The sequence below is a fragment of the Cetorhinus maximus genome, unplaced genomic scaffold (genome assembly GCF_964194155.1).
Source record: "Cetorhinus maximus unplaced genomic scaffold, sCetMax3.hap1.1 HAP1_SCAFFOLD_2284, whole genome shotgun sequence".
In the NCBI taxonomy this organism is placed as follows: domain Eukaryota; kingdom Metazoa; phylum Chordata; class Chondrichthyes; order Lamniformes; family Cetorhinidae; genus Cetorhinus; species Cetorhinus maximus.
In genome coordinates, this window is record NW_027598223.1 from 20,038 (window position 1) to 42,130 (window position 22,093).

Genomic DNA, 22,093 nt, shown 5'->3' on the forward strand with positions numbered 1-22,093 from the left:
AAATGTTCCTTTTAGAAATAAGCATTGGCATTGGCTGGCACACAGTCTGCCTGGCACTGGGGAGAGGGTATCTGTGCCATGGGAATCCAGGCTATAAAGATGGTCTCACAGGCAGAGGATACAGACAGGCTTTTTTGCTTTTAGATGTAAAAGCAAAGAGCTGACCTTAGTTAGATCAGACTGTACCATTTCCTCCACATCCCTTTTATCTTCTATCAGCCATTGGCTCCTCTCCCATCTCACACAACCCCTGACCCCTCAAACTACTGATGCAGATATAGCTTTCTGCCTGTCAAGCTCAAGGTTATTTTCATTTTTGTAGACTGCACCACCACACCCCATTCTTCTTTTCTCTGTTATCCCTCTCAATCTTTCCCCATGCACTATATTTGTCAATGACTATTTTTATTTTTCATTTCACAAACAGCGGCTAACTATTATCCCACGCTCTCTAGTGTAGGGAAAACAGCTCTACAATCCCAAGTGTTTTCACATACGAGTAGGCAATGTTGTAGATTCGCCTTCAATGCAGCAATCCCTGGTAAATGAGGCAGAACGGTCTGCTGCAACCTTCTGATCAGTGTTGGATTGCAGCTTTCTCTGTTGGTAATGGCTCACAGCAGAGACAAATATACAGGATAGGGTAAAATTTGAGGTCAAATTGTGACCCTTTGCACACCTGTCATGTCATCTGTTTCACAGGCACTTTTTGTTGGGGCAAATGAAGGCAAATCAAGATGAAAATTACTTCCAAAATGGAGGGGCAAAGTACTGTAGTAGTAACTACTGGGGTGGAGTCCCTTGCTTGCATGTAATTCCAATACAAGAACAACAGGTGCATGTCATATTAGCTGCTTCTGTGAAATTTGAATCGTGCAGGTCCAGGGTAGAGTCAACTATTTCTCTGGTTCCTTGTTAAATGCTAATAGTGCATTGAAGAGAGAAGCATTGGTTATAAATTTCTCCAGGCATCTTGTGGATTTTCAGAATGCATGTGTAGTGGATTTCTGAAAGCACAATTTACTAAAATAAAGTATATGGAAATTAAAACTGGCAGATACACGTCAGATGTTGGTCCTTCCAGGGCACAGTATGTTGAAGAAAGGAAAGAAGTTCACTTTGGTTGTGCTTTTCATGGTTTCAGAACATCCCAGAAGGCTTCACAGGCAATTCATTGCTTTTTGAACTGTTATGTTGATAAAGATAAGCAGCCACTTAACACATAGCTAGGTCCCACAAACAAAATGAGATGAATGATGATTTGATTTGTTCTGGTTGAAGGAAGAATGTTGGCCAGGACTCTAGGAAACTTTCCGTACCTCTCTTCGAACAGTGCTGTTTGATCTTTTGCTTTCCCCTGAACAGGCAGACGGGACTTAACCTCCCATCCAAAAAACAACACATCCAAGGATGCACTAATGTGAGAGGGGCAGAGGGGAAAAAATATGTAAGGAAAGAAACAAAAGACTGGAGCTGCTGCAAGCAGTCATCTGTTCTTTCTGTAGATGCTGCTAACATATGCATTGTGGACTCTTCATCAATATTAGCGGATATAGTAGATGCACAACAATTAATAAGTGAACAGAAAAAATGGAAAAAGCATATGTTCATAACGCGCAGGTACATGCACCCTTACGCAAGTGCAAAGAAATGCAAATATAAAGTGTTTGTGATAACAGGAGATAGTCAAGTGGGAGAAGTGATCTTAGTGTGAGACCATAAGTGTCAACAAAGGAAGAAATGAAAGAGTCATGGGTGGAAAATGCCTGAATATCTGAAGGAGGTGAGGGATGAGGCAGGTAAAAATGTAAAGACAAAAACTGTTAAGAGAGCAAGTTTCATGACTCTCATGACTAGAAGAAAATGCAGGTTGATACCTCTGGAGCAGACCACTTTGCTAGCACAGCATTCCAACAAGGGCTTGTGCAAGGTTATCTGATCTTGGAGTTAACATTCATTTAAAATAGTCCAGGATTGGGGAAACGTCACTTCAAAAGAATTGGCTCTTCGTTTTTCATTTGAAAAAGCAAGCAGGCAGGATGAGCTGTGAATTCTTAAGTATTATGTTTGTATAGCAATAATGGTGATGGAAAGAAAGTCTGTGGAAATCCTTGGAATGCAGAAATGGAAAATTCCACTCCTCTTTCGGAGAAGGGGCTAATGTTTGATCTTTTTTTAATTCGAAGAAAGTTTTCCAAAACACTGTCTGGCTGATTTAAAAAAACATTGAGAAACTATTAGCACAATGTTTAACCTCTGTTAATCTGTTTATAATCAACTTTCCCTTTATTCTCTGGAAAAGGAGATGAGGAATTGATCTACTCCAAGACCTCAAGTGTTTGAGCCTAACCTGATCTCAGTATCTCCATCCTGCAGGCAGTGTTATCCTGGTAACACAATTGAGACTGGGATTTCACCATTTAGACAGCTAGTTACCAGCACAAACCTGCATCCTCCTGCTCCATGTTCATTGGTGGCTTTTGAGTTGGAAAGTTGTGGGTTCAGGCCCCAATGCAGAACTTTCATGCATAATCAAGGCTGACTCTTCAGTGCAACATTGAGAGAGTGCTATGTTGTCAGAGGTGCTGTCATTAAGATATGTTAAACCAAGGTCCCATCTGCACTTTTGGGCCAACATAAAATATCCCATGCCACTACTGAAAGAGAAATAGAGAGTTCTCATTATTCTGCCCAATGTTCATCCCTCACGCAACACAATTAAAATACATTAGCTGGTCATTTTATTTCATTGCCATTTACAGGATCTTGCTGAATGGAAATAGGATCTTGCTGAATGGAAATAGACTCCGTTTGCCTACATAGCATTGACTATTCATTAGCTGTGAAGAAATTCAGGACATCCCAAAGATAAAGTATGCTTTGTAAATATGAGTCCTTTCTATTCTTTTCTCATGCCAGCTCTTACATATTTGCAGCTTGTAAACAGCCTGAGGCAGAAGCCCAGTAACTAGTGGCCCAGTCAGGCAGGTTAGAGACTGGAATATAAACCTGATGAGCTGATTCTGATTCCACAGATGTGAGTCACACCCAGCTTGCATGCTGTACTGAGAATGATAGATTTTTTTAAAATTTAAATGGAGGACCAAGGCCCTTAAAACAAGGTTGTAGAGTATATGAAGTACAAGTAGTGATTAAGGGAGTTGGAGACTGGGTTTGAAAAGCTGAGATTGGAGAGGAAAGAATGAATGTAAGTCGCGAAGAGTTCTGTTGGTGTGAAGATCCTGAGAAATATTAAGAGTTGGTGGATTAAATCTTGACTTAACCAGTGTTTGGTTTGATTTGAATTGGTAGCAAGCTGTTACAATCTGGAACGCAGTGCCTGAAATGCTGGTGGAAGCAGCTTCAATAGTAATTAGCAAAGATGAATTGGCTGTACATTTTGAAAATGTTACAGGGAAAGAGTAGGGTTAATTAGATAGCTCTGTCAAAGAGCTAAGACCAGACATAATGGACCAAATGGCCCCCTGTGCTGTTATCATTCTTTGAACCGTAGGAAACAAAACTGTTTTAGAATTGCACTTTTGGAATTTAAGAGAAAGAAGTAAGTTTAAGGAAAGTCAGCTGCTACCTAGGACTCATTTTGGACTTGCCTGAATGGGTTGGAGTTATTGAAAGAGAGTAAACTGTTTCCATGGACATGGAAACCTCCTGCTGATTACCACATACCACCCTCCCCCTCAGCTGATGAATCAGTGCTCGTCCATGTTGAGCACCACTTGGAGGAAGCACTGAGGGTGGCAAGGATTCAGAATGTACTCCGGATGGGGGATTGAACGTCCGCCAACATTTTATTGAAATTGTTTAAAATTGAAAAATCTGAGTTTAAAGTTTGACTGTTAGAATCAACCTAAACAAAAACCTTTTAAAAGCTGTAGATGTTGCAAACCTCTCAGACAGAAAAGGCTGGAAATACTCAGCAGGTCAGTTAGCATTTGTGGAGTAAGCAGATGAGTTAACGTTTTTGGATGTTAGACCCTTGGCACTAATGAACACTGAAACATTAACTCATCTGTTTTCTCCATAAATGCTGACTGATCTGCTAAATGTTTCCTCCATTCCTGTTCATTTTGTTTTAATTCTTTCATGGGATGCTGGCAAGGCCAGCATCTGTTGCCCATCCCTAATTGCCCTTGAACTCAGTGGCTTGCTGGGCCAATTCAGAGGGCAGTTAAGAGTCAACCACATTGCTGTGGGTCTGGAGTCACATAGGCCAGACTGGGTGAGAATGGCAGATTTCCTTCCCTGAAGGACATGAGTGAACCAGTTGGGTTTTTATGACAATCGACAATGGTTTCATCATCACCATTACTGAGATTATAGATTGTTAGATTGTATGGATCTGTAGAATATATAGACACTATAGATTATTAACTTAATTTAAGTTCCACCAGCTGCCATGGTGGGATTTGAACCGTTGTCTTCAAAGCATTAGCCCAGGCCTCTGGATTACCAGTCCAATGACATTACCACTATGCCACCATCTCCCTCTTGTTATTAAAACTGTTGCGTTCCCATTGCTAGTGTGGGTGGGACAAACGTACTAATATTAGCAGCCTTTTAAATTTCATAAGGCTTGCTAGTAAATAACTTCCCTAGTTACTGAGTTGATGTTTCCAGTCACAATTCCAGAGAGTATAGAAGCATGATTTACAATAATCTCAATTTTCTTGTTGTGAGAAAAGACAGTGGCAGAGGCACAGTCAGTCTCAAAACATTGCAAGAAAAGCCTGAAGCCTCCCTAGGATGTTTTCTGGATTGCTAAATGCCGAATATGGAGCAGGAGAGTTATTAATTTGCGACACTAATCACAGTAGGTTGACTGCAGTTGAGAGTGCCAGAAGGATGTTTGTGTGAATAAGGAATATTTAAATCTTTTGTTCCCCTTTATTTACTACATCCTCTCCTAAAGTTGCCATGATGCGTTTGTGAAACTAGATCTGAAATGTTCAGTTGCCCATTGTTCAATTAACATTATTCTGTAATGTTATTTAAAGGAGAGTAAATGTCCTAGAGTGCTGCAGTGGAGACACAGTTAACACAGGAGTAGCTGAATGCATGTTTCCTCCCCTTTCTATCCCATCCATTGCTGAATTTCCCCTGGTCTCTGCAGAGGCCACTGGACATGTCCTAATTGCATATCTCTTAGCAGCCAGAACTGGACACCGTACTCAATTCTGCTTCTAAGTTTCTTTCAAATTTCTGCCCAACTCTTTCAACATTTTAAAAAATTCATTTACGGGATGTGGGCATCACTAGCTAGGCCAGCATTTGTTGCCCATCCCTAATTGCCCTTGAGAAGGTGGTGATGAGCTGCTGTCTTGAACCGCTGCAGTCCATGTGGTGTAGTTACACCCACAGTGCTGTTAGGGAGGGAGTTCCAGGATTTTGGCCCAGCGACAGTGAAGGAACAGTGATATATTTCCAAGTCAGGATGGTAAGTGGCTTAGAGGGGAACTTCCAAATGGTGGTGTCCCCTTGTGTCTGCTGCCCGTGTCCTTCTAGATGGTAGTGGTCATGGGTTTAGAAGGTGCTGCTTAAGGATCCTTGTTGAGTTTCTGTCGTGCATCTTGCAGGTACACATTGCTGCCACTGTTTGTCAGTGGTGGAGGGAGTGAATGTTTGTGGATGGGGTGCCAATCAAGTGGCTGCTTTGTCCTCAGTGGTGTTGAGCTTCTTGAGTGTTGTTGGAGTTGCACTCATCCAGGCAAGTAGGGAGTATTCCATCAAACTCCCAACTTGTTCCTTGTAGATGGTGGACAGGCTGTGGGGAGTCAGGAGGTGAGTTACAAGGGTTGATGGTCATTGCCTGGCACTTGTGTGGCACGAATGTTACTTGCCACTTGTCAGCCCAAGCCTGGATATTGTCCAGGTCTTGCTGCATTTGGACATGGACTGTTTCAGTATCTGAGGAGTCACGAATGGTGCAGAACATTGTGCAATCATCAGCGAACATCCCCACTTCTGACCTTATGATGGAAGGAAGATCATTAATGAAGCAGCTGAAGATGGTTGGGCCAAGGACACTACCCCAAGACACTACTCCTGCAATGATGTCATGGAGCTGAGATGGGTGACCTTCAACAACCATGGCCATCTTCCATTGTGCAAGATATGACTCCAACCAAAGCAGAGATTTCCCCCTGGTTTCCTATTGACTCCAGTTTTGCTAGGGCTCCTTGATGCCACACTTGGTCAAATGCTGCCTTGATGTCAAGGGCAGTCACTCTCTCCTCACCTCCTGGAATTCAGCTCTTTTGTCCACATTTGCACCAAGGCTGTGATGAGGTCAGAAGCTGAGTGATCCTGGTGGAACCCAAAGTGAATGTCAGTGAGCAAGTTATTGTTAAGCAAGTGCCACTTGATAGCACTGTTGATGACCCCTTCCATCACTTTACTCATCATGGCGAGTAGACCAATGATGCGGTAATTGGGCAGGTTGGATTTGTACTGCTTTTTGTGTACAGGACATACTTAGGCAATTTTCCACATTGTTGGATAGATGCTAGTGTTGTAGCTGTACTGGAACAGCTTGGCTAGGGGTGTGACAAGCTCTGGAGCACAAGTTGTCAGTACCATTGCCAGAATATTGTCAGCGCCCATAGCCTTTGCCGTAGCCAGTGCCTTCAGCCGCTTCTTGATATCAATTGGAGTGAATCAAATTGGCTGAAGACTGGCATCTGTGATACTGGGGACCTTCATAGGAGACCAAGCTGGATCATCCACTCGGCACTTCTGACTAAGGATTCTTGCTTCAGCGTTATCTTTTGCACTGATGTGCTGGACTCCTCCATCATTGAGGATGGGGATATTTGTGGAGCCTCCTCCTCCAGTGAGCTGTTTAATTGTCCACCACCATTCACGACATGATGTTGCAGGACTGCAGAGCTTAGATCTGATCTGTTGGTTGTGGAATAGCTTAGCTTTGTCACTTCCTGCTTATGCTGTTTGGCACGCAAGTAGTCCTGTGTTGTACTTTCACCAGGTGACAACTCATTTTTAGGTATGTCTGGTGCTGCTCCTGGCATGCCCTCCTGCACTCTTCATTGAGCCAGGGTTGATCCCCTGGCTTGATGGTAATGGTAGAGTGGGGAATATGCCGGGCCATGAGGTTACAGATTGTGGTTGAGTACAATTCTGCTGCTGATGATGGCCCACAGTGCCTCATGGATGTCCAGCTAGATCTGTTCGAAACCTATCCCATTTAGCACGATGGTAGTGCCACATAACACATTGGAGTGTATCCTCAATGTAAAGACGAGACTTCATTTCCGCAAGGACTGCGGTGGTCACTCTGCCGATACTGTCATGGACAGATGCATCCGCGGCAGGCAGGTTGGTGAGGATGAGGTCAAGTATGTTTCTCTCTCTTGGTTTCTTCACCTCATGCCCCAGACCCAGTCTAGCAGCTATGCCCTTTGGGGCTCGGCCAGCTTGGTCTGTGGTGGTGCTACTGACCCACTCTTGGTGATGGACATTGAAGCCCCCACCCAAGTACATTCTGTGCCCTTGCCACCCTCAGTGCTTCCTCCAAGAGGTGCTCAACATGGAGGAGCACTGATTCATCAGCTGAAGTGGGAGTGTGGTATGATGCCATGAGACTTCATGGGGTCCAGAATCTATGTTGAGGACTCCCAGGGCAAATGTATACTACTATGCAGCCACTCTGCTGGGTCTGTCCTGCTGGTGTGATAGGACAGGACCTACCTGGGGATGGTGGTCTCTGGGACATTATCTGTAAGGTATGATTCCCTGAGAATGACCATGTCAGGCTGTTGCTTGACTAGTCTGTGAGACAGCTGTCCCAATTTTGGCACAAGCTCCCAGATGTTAGTAAGGAAGTTTGCAGGGTCAACAGGGCTGAGTTTGCAGTTGTCGTTTCTGGTGCCTAGGTTGATGCCAGGTGGTCTGTCCGGTTTCATTCCTTTTTGTTGACATATAAGCAGTTTGACACAAATGAGAGGTTTGCTAGGGCATTTCAGAGGGCATTTGAGTCACCCACTCTGCCTCACTATGTATACCATTTGCATACATTAAATATCGTTTGCTATTTACTGTCCATGTACATATTTTAACCAAAATAGTTTGAGCTGATTCCATTTCCCCTGCTTGATTGATATCAAAAGTGAATTTTACTTTGTATTCTGAATCCATGTTGTTGAAGTAAATTAGAAATGATAGTGTTCCTGCAACTAGACTCTATCCCCCATCCAACATAATCAGTAACTGTTTTCTATCCTTAAGCCAATTTCTTATTTCCTCCCAGATTTATCTTGGGTCTCTACACCTTTAATGTATAGCACACATTCCATTTAACTAATTAGATGACCAAAGATGGGGAGGTCAATATGGGAAATTTGAAAGTGTCAATCAACACAACACAGGTGTTCAGCACAGCCGTCGTCTTCGCTGGAAATTTGACCCCTTTGTTGAATGACTCTATGTTCTGTCTGCAAGTGTGACCTGAGCTCCCGATTGCTCACCACTTCAATTCCCTGTTCATTTCCCACTCTGACCTCGGCCTTTGGCGTTCTACACTGTTCAACACTTAAGAAACATCACCTCCTCTTTCCACAATAGCCCTCCAACCTTGACATTGACTTTAATAACTTCAGACCTTAATTATAGCATCCATGTTGTTCGGTATGGGATGTGGGTGACTTGGATTGAAACTGGGGAACAGTGTGGGTTAACACTTGGATTGGGGACCTTTTGCCAGAACACCTTTTTGCAGAGGAGTCTGTGCCCTTCATGCTACTTTTCTATGTGGACTATTGGACCCCACCCTGTTCTGCTACATCCTGCAGTGTTCACTGAGACCTGACATACCTCTTGCTGCCTCAGCTATTCACCCATTATTTGTTTCTGAATAACAACTTCTATTTATATAGCACCAATATGCAGTAAAATGTCCCAGGAACCATAAGGAGATATTGGGGCAGATGGCCAAAATCTTGGTCAAAGAAGTAAGTTTTAATAAGTGCGATAAAGGAGGAAAAAAGAGATAGGAGGGGATTGCTTCTTTGTCATCTGATGTAAAAAATCATCTTGGCCATCTCTTGGTTTCTTTTAATCCATTTACAAATAATTTGTGGAAAACTGTGATTTCCTCCTCTTCTCCCCATCCCACCCTACTTTCCCTTGGTTCTATTCCTTTTTAAATGCTGTTATATGTCATTTTTTTTCCAGTCCTGACAGGTGCTACATATTGTTGACTCATCTGTGCTCTGCACAGATGTTGACCAACCGGATTTCTTTCCAGCTTTTTTTGATTTTGTTCCTAATTTTGTTGCCTGTTTTTGTTTTGTTTGCCTTTTTGAACATGGGAACCTCATTTGCCTGTTCCCTTCCCAGTGTCCAGTGATTCCTTCCCAGAATTATTCAGTATATGGCGGCCATGCTCACGATTTCTTGCCCTGGCATATATACTGTCTATCCTTGCAGATTTATTAGCTTTGAGCCCTTTTAAGCCTGTCAAAGTCGATAATTATACTCTGTCTATCTGACTATAGAGCAGAAGTTGCTCATACATTCCCAATTGAATATTTGTAGGAAGTAATCATTCAGAATGTTCACCATTTTGTGCTCATCCTGTGTTTGTAAGTGAAATGGTGGATTTCCTGCCCTGGGTAAGAGAAGACTGAGGGATTACTTGATGGAAGTCATCAGGATTTATGAAAGGGCTTGATAGTGTAGAATTAGACAAGATGTTTCAATTTGCAGGTGAGACCAGAGTTGGAGGCCATGAATGTAAAATAGTTGCTAATCAATCCGAAAGGAAATTCAGGAGAAACTCCTTTACCCAGAGAGTGGTGGAAATGTGGAACTCGCTGCCACAAGGAAGGGTTGAGGTTGAATGGAATAGATTTATTCAAAGGGAAGCTAGATAAACATGTGGGAGAAAGTGACAGAAGGATGTGTTGATGAGGTTAGATGAAGAGAGGTAGGAGAACGTTCACGTGGTGCATGAACACCACCGATTAAATAGCCTGTTTGTGTTCTGTAGATGCTTTGTAAATAGTCTAGTGCAGTGTTGTTCAATGGGAATTTCTAACTAGTCACAGGGTTGGCTCTGGTGATACTACTAATTTTAGTAGAAAGCACGCACATCAAAACACACACAATAGGAGTAAATATACTTGTACATTTACTTAAGCCGTACACTTAAGCAATATCTACCACAGTAACCAAAGGGGTAAAGCAATCACAATGATCAAAAAACACTTGCACTCTTTTTTTATCTTTGTCCTACCATTTTGCCCACAAATGCACAAAAAGCTTGAGGTTTACACACATACTTGTACATATATGAATATTGAGAGCACATGCCAACCGGCTGTGGCAATTGTGGTTTTTTTTTTGCTAATCAGAAAGGCAATTAGCCCATCTAACAGTGACCAATGTATTTGACAACACTGGTCTAGCGTAATAGGAACCCGCTAAGAAAAATCTATCCAAGTATGTCGCCTAATCCAGAAAATGCTGGTACCAGAGAGAACTTTGTTTTCCAGAAAATGCTGGGAAAACTCGGCAGGCCTGGCAGCATCTGTGGAGAGCGAAACAGAGTTAATGTTTCGAGCTCTGACTTGAAACATTAACTCTGTTTCTCCCCCAGCAGATGCTGCCAGACCTGCTGAGTTTTCCCAGCATTTTCTGATTTTATTTCGGATTTCCAGCAGCTGCAGTATTTTGCTTTTATGCTACCTAATCCACCTGTTTTCCATCTTAATTTCTATTTTCAATTTCAGAATTAGATCCTTAATTATAGAGTAAGCTCAGCTCACAGATAGTATTCACCTGGGTCAAAGGTCTTTTATTTCAAGCCCCTACTGCATAACTTGAGTATATAATCTACACCAACCAGCATTCATATATCTCCCTTTGATGTAGGAAAATATCCCAAGGCTCTTCACAAGCGTAATAAGACAAAAGTTGCCACCAATCCAAAGAAGGAAATATCGGGGCTGGGGTGACTAAATGTTTGATCAAAAAGCATTGATTTTACGAAAGATCTTCAAGGAGGAAAGGAGGAGGTGAAGGGACAGAGGTTTAGGAGAGAATCCCAAAGAGCGTTTTTTTTTCAACATGGATATGGCATCATTGGCAAGGCCAGCATTTATTGACCTTGGGGGTGGCCTAGACAGCTGGAGGCATAGCCGTTGATGGGGCAAAGTGATTGGGTGGATGCATGAAACCAGTGTTGAAGACTGGAGGAAGTTATGAAGATTGCACCCCTCTGACCCAGCCACAGCCATCTACTGCTAAAACTCTCGCCTCCAATGCTCCCTTGGCCAGCCTCCCATCTATCACCCTCGATAAACTCAAACTAATCCAGAACTCTACTGTTAGTATGCTTGCCTGTCGTCTTATGATGTACTATTCAAAGAAGAATGGATAGTTCTGGTTTCCTCGCTAATGTTTACCCCTCAGCCACATCACTAAAACTGGCAAGCTGATCATTTATCTCATTTGCTGTTTGTACAACCTTGCTGTGTGCAAGTGGACTGCCATGTTAATCTACATAATGATTGCACTTCAAAAGCAATTTCTTCATTGTAAAGCACTTTGAAATGACCTGAAAATGTCCTACACAAGTTCATGTTTGTTCTGTTTTTTTTTTGATTGCCTTCCCTTTTTAGGTGATGGTAAATGTGTGATCTGCGACTCCTATGTCAGGCCATGCACGCTAGTCCGTATCTGTGACGAGTGTAACTATGGGTCCTATCAGGGGCGGTGCGTGATCTGTGGTGGCCCTGGTGTATCTGATGCCTATTACTGCAAGGAGTGCACTATCCAGGAAAAAGATGTAAGTTTGAAGAGAGTTTTCTGAGGCTAAGGCAGTGTAACGATCAAAAAGTATGATCTACTTGTTCACCAGTGACCAGGATGAGTGGAACAGTACAAACAAAAGGTGGTTTTGGTAGAATGTGACAACCAGTCAGAAATGCTACAACAGACAATAGACACAATTCTAGCATCTAATTAGTTGAAGGGAAATTTCAGGCATACAAAGCTTTGAGTTTAAGAATATTTTACATCTCTTACCTTTTGAAACTCTGAAAGTTTTCTCCCCCTTTCTCTGAGGGAGTTGACGCATGCAAAGGTAGTTAGAAGGCACCAGCTGCCCTCAGGTGCCTTGCCCATTGGGAAATTCTTCCTGAGCATGTAGCCAGAGAATGTCAGCTGCCAGTCCTCCTCTGTCCTCGCCCACTTTCCAGCAGAAATTGTTAGTTAAGAGAAAAGGCTGGGCCTATACTCATTGGAATTTAGAAGAATGGGAGATGATCTTATTGAAACAAGATGATCCTGAGGAGATTTGGCAGGGTGGGTCCCCCTTGTGGGGGAGTCTAGAACTAGGGGATACAGTCTTAAAAATAATATTTAAGAGGAGGTGAGAAATATTTTCTCAGCCATTAGCCTGTGGAATTTTCTTCCCCAGAGAACAGTGGAGGCAGGGAGTCATTGAATATATTCAAGGCTGAGTTGACAGATTTTTGATTGACAAGGGAGTCAAGGGTTATGGGGGCAGGAAAGTAGTGTAGGGAGATCACAATCCGATCAGCCAACTGATGCAAGACGGACTGGATTAAACCTGGAAACTTCTGCTCCACATGTGCTTATTTGGTAAGTCGATTGCCTGAATGCTGAAGTAAATGTAGTGGTGACTTTTTTTTGTTATGGCACTACTTACCCTCGTTTTTTTTGCCTCCTAGAGAGATGGATGTCCGAAAATTGTCAATCTTGGCAGTTCAAAAACTGACCTGTTCTACGAAAGGAAAAAGTATGGCTTTAAGAAGAGGTGATCCCAGGGAATCTTTCACATTCCAACTGAATGTGGAGACACTGGAACAGTCTTGCGTAGGATGTTTAACATTGCTGTTTCACAGTGTGGAGTATCGTATTTGATGGCACAAATCAGGCAGCATGTGGAGGAGGGCGATGGTTACACACGAGTTCAATTATTTTTTTGTTTAGTAGCTAGCATATTTTCTGTCTCTCCCAGCAAAGTGAGTTTGGAATTGAAGTAACGTATTTCTGGCAATGGAACCAACACCAGAACTCTCCATAGCAACAACGCCACTGATATATTTCTGGGCAGGAACAAGTAATGCTTACCAATCCGTTGATTTTATTTGCAGCCTTTAAAAGGATTGGGGGAGTTAGCTGGTTGTGAGTTTAGCGACTAGGGATTTAATTGTTCAGTGAGTCAGTTAATGGTCATAACTTCACTTCTGTAGCTGCAAAATCCTTTGTATTTCACATTTAATGGTCATAACTTCACTCCTGTAGCTGCAAAATCTTTTGTATTTCACACTTAAGTACTGGATGCAAATAATTACTTCTTGCTTTGCCTCATAACAGTTGATTCACTCTGACAGGAGATGGGGCATTTAATTTTTACCTCGGGTTTCATGTTTGAGTAATCTTGAAGCCTATTTGTGAGTCACACTAAAGCAGTGTTTGAGATGAGAGCTGCCAGATATCTGTCTTTCATGCAGGTCCTTCAACACACTTCCTGATTGTTTAGCTTGAACGTATTCCACAAACACTTTTTTGTTACTTGCAATAAGCTATTCTCATTGAGAGTGGTATGACTTGTGTATTTACGGAAATATTTGATGGCTCCCTCATGCCCTATTGGCTAACCACACTGCTGTGCAGAGCCACATAGACAAAGTCCAAGATTGGTCTCCAGTCTGTGCTGAATTAACTGACCTTAGGTGGCAGGACTCCATGGGACATAACTGGGGAGGGGGCTGAGGGGGGGTGAAAAACAGCTAGTATTCCTGCTTCTAATTGCTATGCAGTAATGCCTGCTGGAAGTGTGTGTGTGTGTGTGGTTGAGTGGGATAAGAATCAAACTCTTTGTGACTTATTTCACCAAATCATAGTGGTCAAGTAGCATTCCAAGACTTGATGTCTTGGCCTCCATCTAAATAATGGTCACTTAAATATAATACTGTTGTTGGGAGATCAGTTCAAATGGAGTATTCTACCAGGCAAACAGTTAGTAGAAAAATGCTCAGGACACTCCAGTTGCAGCTGGATGCTGTTCTAGATGAGTTAGAGTACAAGAGGGATGAACTTTGGGCATGTGTGTTTTTTTTTTTCAGTCCTTATGACCCTTGCACAGCATGAGTCAGCACCTTTTTTTTGAGAGAGGTTGCAGTGTTGTATTAATCTGTTGTATTGCTAGGTATGCTGCAAAAGCACAGCCCCAAAAGCAGGTGGAAATAATTGCCATCTTTTAACCAGAGTTAAAGAAATTAACCAAATTCAGCAGTGTGGAACTAACCACCACTCCCAAGTTGCAGGGGTAACCCAGTGTGGGCTGGCTCTCTCTCTAAGCAAACTGCTTGTGTTTCCTGAAACAGCCTGCTTGACAGCTATGGTTTCTTTATGTTGTGCTTTCACTTGCTTGAAGGATTTGGTAGAGGTGCAGTTTATTCATTAGGATTATTTTTTAAATGCAAGTTAAAGTTAAACATACTGGCCTTTTCTTAAATACTTCAGGATACAACATTTTTTTTTTCACCTCTTAATCCTTTGTCCCATATAATGTTTAACTTGCTAAGCAGCTTGCTGCAGATTGCCCAGCCTCCTAGTTGGAGAAACTGGCAGGGGGAAGACTTTTATCTGTGTCACATACTCACTTTTAAGACTTGATGTGCTTTGACTCCTGGCACATCTCTCTTCCGGATGCAGGTACTGGCAACCAAGCTTGGTCAAGTCACATCCTGCTTCAGCATTGAGAATCAAGGGCAGTTTATGTGGGGCCACAGTTAAGGCCTTTCAGCAGAGGGCGTTTTAAGTTATCCAGGGGCGGGGGGAGGGAGGGGGTGCAGGGGTGAAGTATTCCAACGAGGCCCATGTGGAGTACACTTTTTTAATCAATTGGGAATTTCTTAGAAGTTAATAGTATCTTTTGACTCTGTTTAAGTTTGTATCTCATCCATACTGTTTTCAGTGCAAGGAAATTAAGCGATTTAAAACTCTTGGTTCACTTAAAGGGAGAGTGACCCACAATTAAGTGTGTCTCAGTACAAAGTCAGTTCAGCATGGAAACTCATTCTCTCCAAGGGGTTTCTTTTAGAATCTACTTGTATTGACCATATTCAGGTGGATTTGGGCAATTGTTGCTGTTTGTTACATTGCCACTCACTGGTTTAAACCACCAAATAAATGTAAATGTAAGTGTTCTCCTTCCAAAAACAAGTTTTGGTTGTTGGACAGGAAAGTAATGAAATTCTATGTGAGCCTGAAAGATTGACTGCATGAGCATCAGTTTTAAATTAAGTGCCTCCACTTTCACTTGTAGTTGAAGATTTGTGTTTGAATGCTTTAATTATTGAGCTGCGATTGTTCCCATTTTTTAAAAATAAACCAGTTTTTTTTTCTACCTGTCTGCTTGTGCTTTCTGTAAGTGTCATCATAACTTTAGAACAAGTTTTTTAAAATGGTAAGGGGACTACAGGGTTATGCCACAGCATGGTGGATAAAGGTCTATAGTTGTCATCTGGGCTTCCATAAGGTACCGCACGAGATGAATGTGCTCGGTTGGGATGTGACAACCCATTTGTGATATGTACTGTGGCTGCAGCTTTTTGCCATATTGATCAATGACTTGGATGAAAGAATAGAGAGTTGTATATCCAAGTTTGAAAATGATACCAAGTTGATGGGATCCAGGCGTTAGTGGGGCTTACAGATAAAGTGAGTTGGCTAAACTATGACATGGGAGCTACATCAATGTGGAAAATTGAGGTTTTTCACTTTACATCCAAGAAAAAACAAATTTGAGTAACTTCTAGAGGAGGAGCAGAGATCTGGATGTTCATGTACACATCACCACTAAAGGCTAATGGAATGCTGGCCTTTGTCAAGATGGCTGAAATACAAAGGGAGAGAAAGTTTTATATAGAGCCTTGATCGGATTCTGTCTGCATTCCGCTTTCATGTAAGAAATAGCAGCAGTAGGCCATTTGGCCCCCTCGAGCCTGCTCAACCTTTCAATACGATCATAACTGATCTGATTATGGCCTTGACTCTGCTTTCTGCCTGCCCCAACATCACCTTGTAGATCCAAAATCTGCCTAACTCAGCCTTGAAATATATTCAATGACCCAGCCTCCACTGCTTTCTGGGTTAGAGAATTCCAAAGATTAATGTCGCTCGAAAGAAGAAATTCCTCCTTGTCTCTGTCTTAAATGGGAGGCCCCTTATTTTGAAACTGCCCCCTAGTTCTAGATTCCTCCACAAGGGAGTAATATCCTCTAGGCATCTACCCTGTCAAACACCCTCAAGATCTTACATCTTTCAATAAGATCATCTCTCAAACTCCAATGAGTATAGGCCCAAGCTGCTCAACCTTTCCTCATTTGACAGTATACTTGGTCTCCATCCAAGTCATTAATACAGATAGTGGAGGCCCCAGCACAGGTGACACTCCTTTTGTTACAGTTTGCCAACCTGAAAATGACTCATTTATCCTGGCTCCGTTTAGAGCGGCCTTGCTGGTGGAATTTTAAAATTAATTTTTTTCTCCTCTACTATAAAGACCCATTACTTTATCAGGGAGTTTTGTCAAGTAGGTTGGGCCCTTTCAGCAATTGGATCTGTAGTAAGTGGAGATGTTAAATGAGCAAATGGAGAAGAAAACAGCACAGTCATTTGAACAGATTTCCTGCATCATTTCTTTCAACCTTTTATTTCTGGGTGACGCTTTGCAAATATTCGTGGACACCTGGAGAATAGCTATCCCCCTCGCCCCAGAAATAATAGTTCCACAATTGCAGAAAACTATTATTTATTAGTATTAAGCCAACAAGTAGAAAATTCTAAACCCCTCAAACTCCCTGGGATCACCTATTGTCCCCATTTCAACCTCTTCCAGTTTTACATGGGATGTAGAGCGCTGAAACAGGCATTTAGCCTAACTGACCCATGCCAGTGTTTATGCTGTACACGAGCCTCTTCCCAACTTTCTTCATCTCACCCTATCAACATTTCCCTTCCTTTCTCCTTCATATCTTTGTTTAACTTCCCCTTAAGTGCATCCATGCGATTTGCTTCATCCACTCCACATTCTAACTAGTCTCTGGGTGAACAAGTTTTCCTGATTTCTTCATTGGATTTATTGATGGCTATCCCATACTTATAACCCCTGGCTTCGCACTCCACCACCCACCCCATCCAAAACAAGTGAACACATATTTGCTCCTGCGAGACCACCTTCCAAGATGCGACTTCTACCAACTAGCAGGACAGGGGCAGCGAATGCATGGAAACACCACCACCTGCAAGTTCCATCCAAGCCACTCACCACTCTGACTTGGAAATATATCATCGCTCCTTTACTGTCGCTGGGTCAAGATCCTGGAACTCCCTCCCTTACAGCACTGTGGGTGCACCTACACCACATGGCCTGCAGCAGTTCAGGAAGCTGGCTCACCATCACCTTTTTGAGGGCAATTAGGAATGGGCAATAAATGCTGGCCTAGCCAGTGACGCCCACATCCTGTGAACGAATAAATAAAAATATTTATGCCAACCCTGTCCAATCCCTTCACACCTGTAAAGACCCCTATTAGATACATTAACCTTCCTTTCTAAACAGACCCAACAAGTTCAATCTTTCCTGATAGTTATATCCTCTCAGTTTGTAAACCGTTCTAAACTCCCATGGATAGTTGAATGTATAGACTCTACACATTCCTCTAAACTGCAGTTACAAAATTGCTAAGTTCTGTTTTGTTCTGCTAGTCACAGTGGTGTCACAATAACCCATGTATGCCTGATACCAGCAAGCTTCAAACGTCCCTACAGCTTTGCAGTGCAATTTTGTAATGTCCCATTTTCCTTGTGCTAAGACAAATAATGCTACAAAGCCTTGCAGTTGTAACTTTATGTGGCTGATTGCCTAAAGCGTCACAATGTACTTCATTGTCCTGCCCCAGTACACATTGCTGAAAACAAATCTGCTCTTGAGGGCTACAAACGTCAGTGGCTTCTGCCAGGTACAGTCAGGATTCGCACTAGGTTGACAACTGTCTTTGTTAACAAACTAACATAATGAGGAGCTGACAGTCTAAAGGGGCAAGTATGTTGCATTATGAGTTGGATGAGGTTTAATTTATCACCAGGTGAAACTCTTGCTGAGCATTTACCCACTAACGTCGTTTTGAGGGCTACAGTTTCCATTCATGTCTTTTTTTCGATGGCCACTCGCATGATGCAGAGTTGCAGTATCCTGGTAGTAATGGGATACAAACTTGAACCTCCATCGACCCACAGTGGGTTCCTGATTGCAATCATGCCATCGTAAGTAGTTGCCAAATAACCGCCTCACATTTCGCCACAAACAGTTTCTTTAGACAATTTCTACTTTAATATGGCCTGTCGACTTGACCTGAGGAAATTGCAATAATCCTTTTTTTTTAAATTCATTCATGGGATGTGGGCATCACTGGCTAGGCCCAACATTTATTGCCCATCCCTAGTTGCCCTTGAGAAGGTGGTAGTGAGCTGCCTTCTTGAACCGCTGCAGTCCATGTGCTGTAGGTACATCCACAGTGCTGTTAGGGAGGGAGTTCCAGGATTTTGACCCAGCGACAGTGAAGGAACAGCGATATAGTTCCAAGTCAGGATGATGTGCGGCTCGGAAGACTAGAAAAGCAGTATATTATTTGAATGGAGAGAGACAGTGAAACTCTAGGTGTCCTGGTACATGAATCACAAAAAATTAATATGCAGATACAGCAAAAGATTAGGAAGGCAAATGGTATGTTGGCATTTACTACAAAGGAAATTGAGTATAAAGGTAGGAAAGTGTTGCTATAGCTCTACAGGCCTTGGTTAGACCACATCAGGCGTACTGTTTTGGTCTCCTGACTTAAAGGATATAAGAAGCAGTTCAGAGAACGTTCACAAAACATTCTTGGGATGAAGGGATTAATTTATGAGGAAAGGTTGAGCAGACTTGGCCTATACCCATTGGAGCTTAGAAAAATGAGAGGTGACCTTATTGAAACATACAAGGTCCTCAGGGTAGATGCTGAGAGAATGTTTCCCCATGTGAAGGAGTCCAGAGCAAGGGGATTAAAAATTTGGAGTCTCTATTTAAGACCGAGATGAGGAGAAATATTTTCTCCCAGAGGGTCATTTGTCTGTGGAATTCTCTCCCCGAGAGAGCAATGGGAGGCTGGGTCACTGAATATATTCAAGACTGAGTTAGATTTTTGATTGACAAGAGAGTCCAGGGTTATGCTGGGTGGCAGGGGCAGGCAAGAAAGCAGAGTTAAGGCCACAGTCAGATCAGCCATGACCTTATTGAATGGCAGAGCAGGCTCAATGGCCTACTCCTGCTCCCAATTCTTGCGTTTTTGTGATGTACAATGTTTCACTGCAGTACAGGAGTGTGGCAGCAGCTGCTCTGTACACTTGGATTTTTGTTGACTTGCAGAGGCCTTTGTTGTCAACACTCGCTGTCATAGCTTCTTGAAGGCTGAGTTGGCACAGCTGATCTGGTGTTGGATTTCCTCATCAATAATGACCTTTTGAGAGAGGTGACTGCTGATGTATGAGAGGTGCTGATGTAAGATGAAAGAGAAAATACCTGCCCTCTCACGTGGATGTAAAAGATCTCTTGACACTATTTCAAAGAAGAGTAAAAGGGTTCTAGCAAATATTTATCCTTCTTATTCTTTCATGGGATGTGAGCATCTCTGGTAAGGCCAGCATTTATTTCCCATTCCTAATTGTTGTTGGGAAGGTGTCAGTGAGCCGTGGTCTTGAACCGCTGCAGTCCATGTGGTGTAGGTACACCCACAGTGCTGTTAGGAAGGGAGTTCCAGGATTTTGACCCAGCGACAGTGAAGGAACGGCGATATATTTCCAAGTCAGGGTGGTGAGTGACTTGGAGAGGAACTTCCAGGTAGTGGTGTTCCCATGTGTCTGCTGCCCTTGTCCTTCTAGGTGGCAGAGTTCGTGGGTTTGGAAGGTGCTATCGAAGGAGGCTTGGCGAGCTGCTGCAGTGCATCTTGTAGATGGTACACACACTGCTGCTACTGTGCGTCTGTGGTAGAGGGAGTGAATGTTGAAGGTGGTGGATGGGGTGCCAATCGAGCGGGCTGCTTTGTCCTGGATGGTGTCAAGCTTCCCGAATGTTGTTGGAACTGCCATCATCCAGGCAAGTTGAGAGTATTCCATCACACTCCTGAGTTGCTGCAGTATATCTTGTATTCATTAACCAACGCCTATAAACAAATACAAAAACAGAAAATGCTGGAAAAACTCAGCAGGTCTGACAGCATCTGTGGAGAGAGAAACAAAGTTAACATTTTGAATTCGTATGACCCTTCTTCAGACAGACCCTACAAACAGATTATCTGCTCATTATCATACTGCTGTATGTGGAATCTTCCTGTGCACAAATCTGTGTTTTCTTATACTGCAACAGTGACTACACTTCAGAAGTATTTCATTTTCTTTGAGATGCCCTGAGACCATGAAAGGTGCTTTGGAAACCAACACCTGGACAATATTCAGGCTTGGTCTGGTAAGCGGTAAGTAACATTCAGGCTGCACAAGTGCCAGGCAATGGCCATCTTCAACAACAGATGGTCTAACCACTTCTTGACATTCAATGGCATTACCATCACTGAATTCCCCCACTATGAACAGCCTGGGGGTTACCGTTGACAAGAAATTTAATTGGACTGGCCATATAAATACTTTGGCTTCAAGGGCAGGTCAGAGGCTGAGAATTGAGGTGAGTAACTCACCTCCTGACTCCCCAAAGCTTGTCCACCATCTACACAGCACAAATCAGGAGTGTGATGGAATACTCTCCACTTGCCTGGATGAGTGCAGCTCCAACAATACTCAAGAAGCTCAACACCATCCAGGACAAAGCAGCCTGCTTAATCGGCACCCCATCCACCACCTTAAGCATTCACTCCCTTCCACCACTAATGCACATTGACAACAGTGTGTACCATCTACAAGATGCGCTGCCACAAGTGAGCAAGGCTCCTTCAACAGCACCTTCCAAAGCCGTAATTTCCACCACCTAGAAGGTCAAGGGCAACAGGGGCAGGGGAACACCACCACCTGCAAGTTACTATTTAAGTTCCACAACATCCTGACTTGGAAATATATCACAATGTCCAATTATTGTTGGGTCAAAATCCTGGAACTCCCTCCCTAACAGCACTGTGGGTGTACCTACACCACATGGACTGCAGTGGTTCAAGAAGGCAGCTCACCACCACCTTCTCAAGGGGCAATTAGGGATGGGCAACAAATGCTGGCCATGCCAACATTGCATGAACAAACAGTAAAAAATAATGTGAGTTTATTCTTTCTTATGGGGGATGAAGAAATGGCAGACACTAAACAAATACTTTCCTTCAGTTTGCACTGAACTGAGTGCTAACAGGAATGAAAGGATCCAAGAGGATGAGGTGAAGTAATTTGCTATGATAATGGTAGACGAGGATATTGATGGAACTCAAAGTGAAAATGGCACCAGCCCCCAAAGTTGCTGAATTCTGGGGGACATAAATGAGAAAACACCGGAGGTTCTGACTACAATCTTTTAGTAAGGGAGTTGTGCCAGAGATTGAAGTGTTTCTAAAGTACAAGAAAGACATAAACCAGATAACTGTGGAGCAGTCAATCTAACATCAGTAGTACGTTTCTGGGAGGAATAAAAACAGAAGGATAGTCATATTTACCAATTAATGACCAGCCAGTATGGAATTGTAAAATGTTTAACACATTTCATGAAGTTCTTTGAGGAAATAACAAGATTATATTGAGATAAGAAACTCTGGGGATGTTGTGCGTCTGGATTTTGAAAGGGTTTTGAATGAGATGCCACATTCTTTGGCAGCCTTCTGTCTCGTGAGCCAGTGATTTACACCATGATGCTCAACTCTGTGTTAAACATCATCTGATGTAGCTGAGGAGCCCCACTCTGGTACAGCAGGTTCTGCTGCATTTGCTGCAGATGAAGATAATGGGCTGAGAAGGTGCAGAATTTTCTCTGGGCCTACCTCTCAGCCACCTGAGC

General features: G+C 42.9%; 1 protein-coding gene across 1 annotated transcript in view; it reads left to right on the forward strand.

Moving 5' to 3' along the window:
- Positions 1–15,416, forward strand: part of LOC144677182 (PHD finger-like domain-containing protein 5A) — a 34,683-nt gene extending 19,267 nt beyond the window's left edge. Inside the window, exons 3-4 of the mRNA XM_078537372.1 lie at positions 11,658–11,824; positions 12,732–15,416. Coding sequence (XP_078393498.1) covers positions 11,658–11,824; positions 12,732–12,821 — 257 coding nt within the window. The 3' untranslated portion in view covers positions 12,822–15,416. The remainder of the gene's footprint in view (positions 1–11,657; positions 11,825–12,731) is intronic.
- Positions 15,417–22,093: the final 6,677 nt, after the last annotated feature.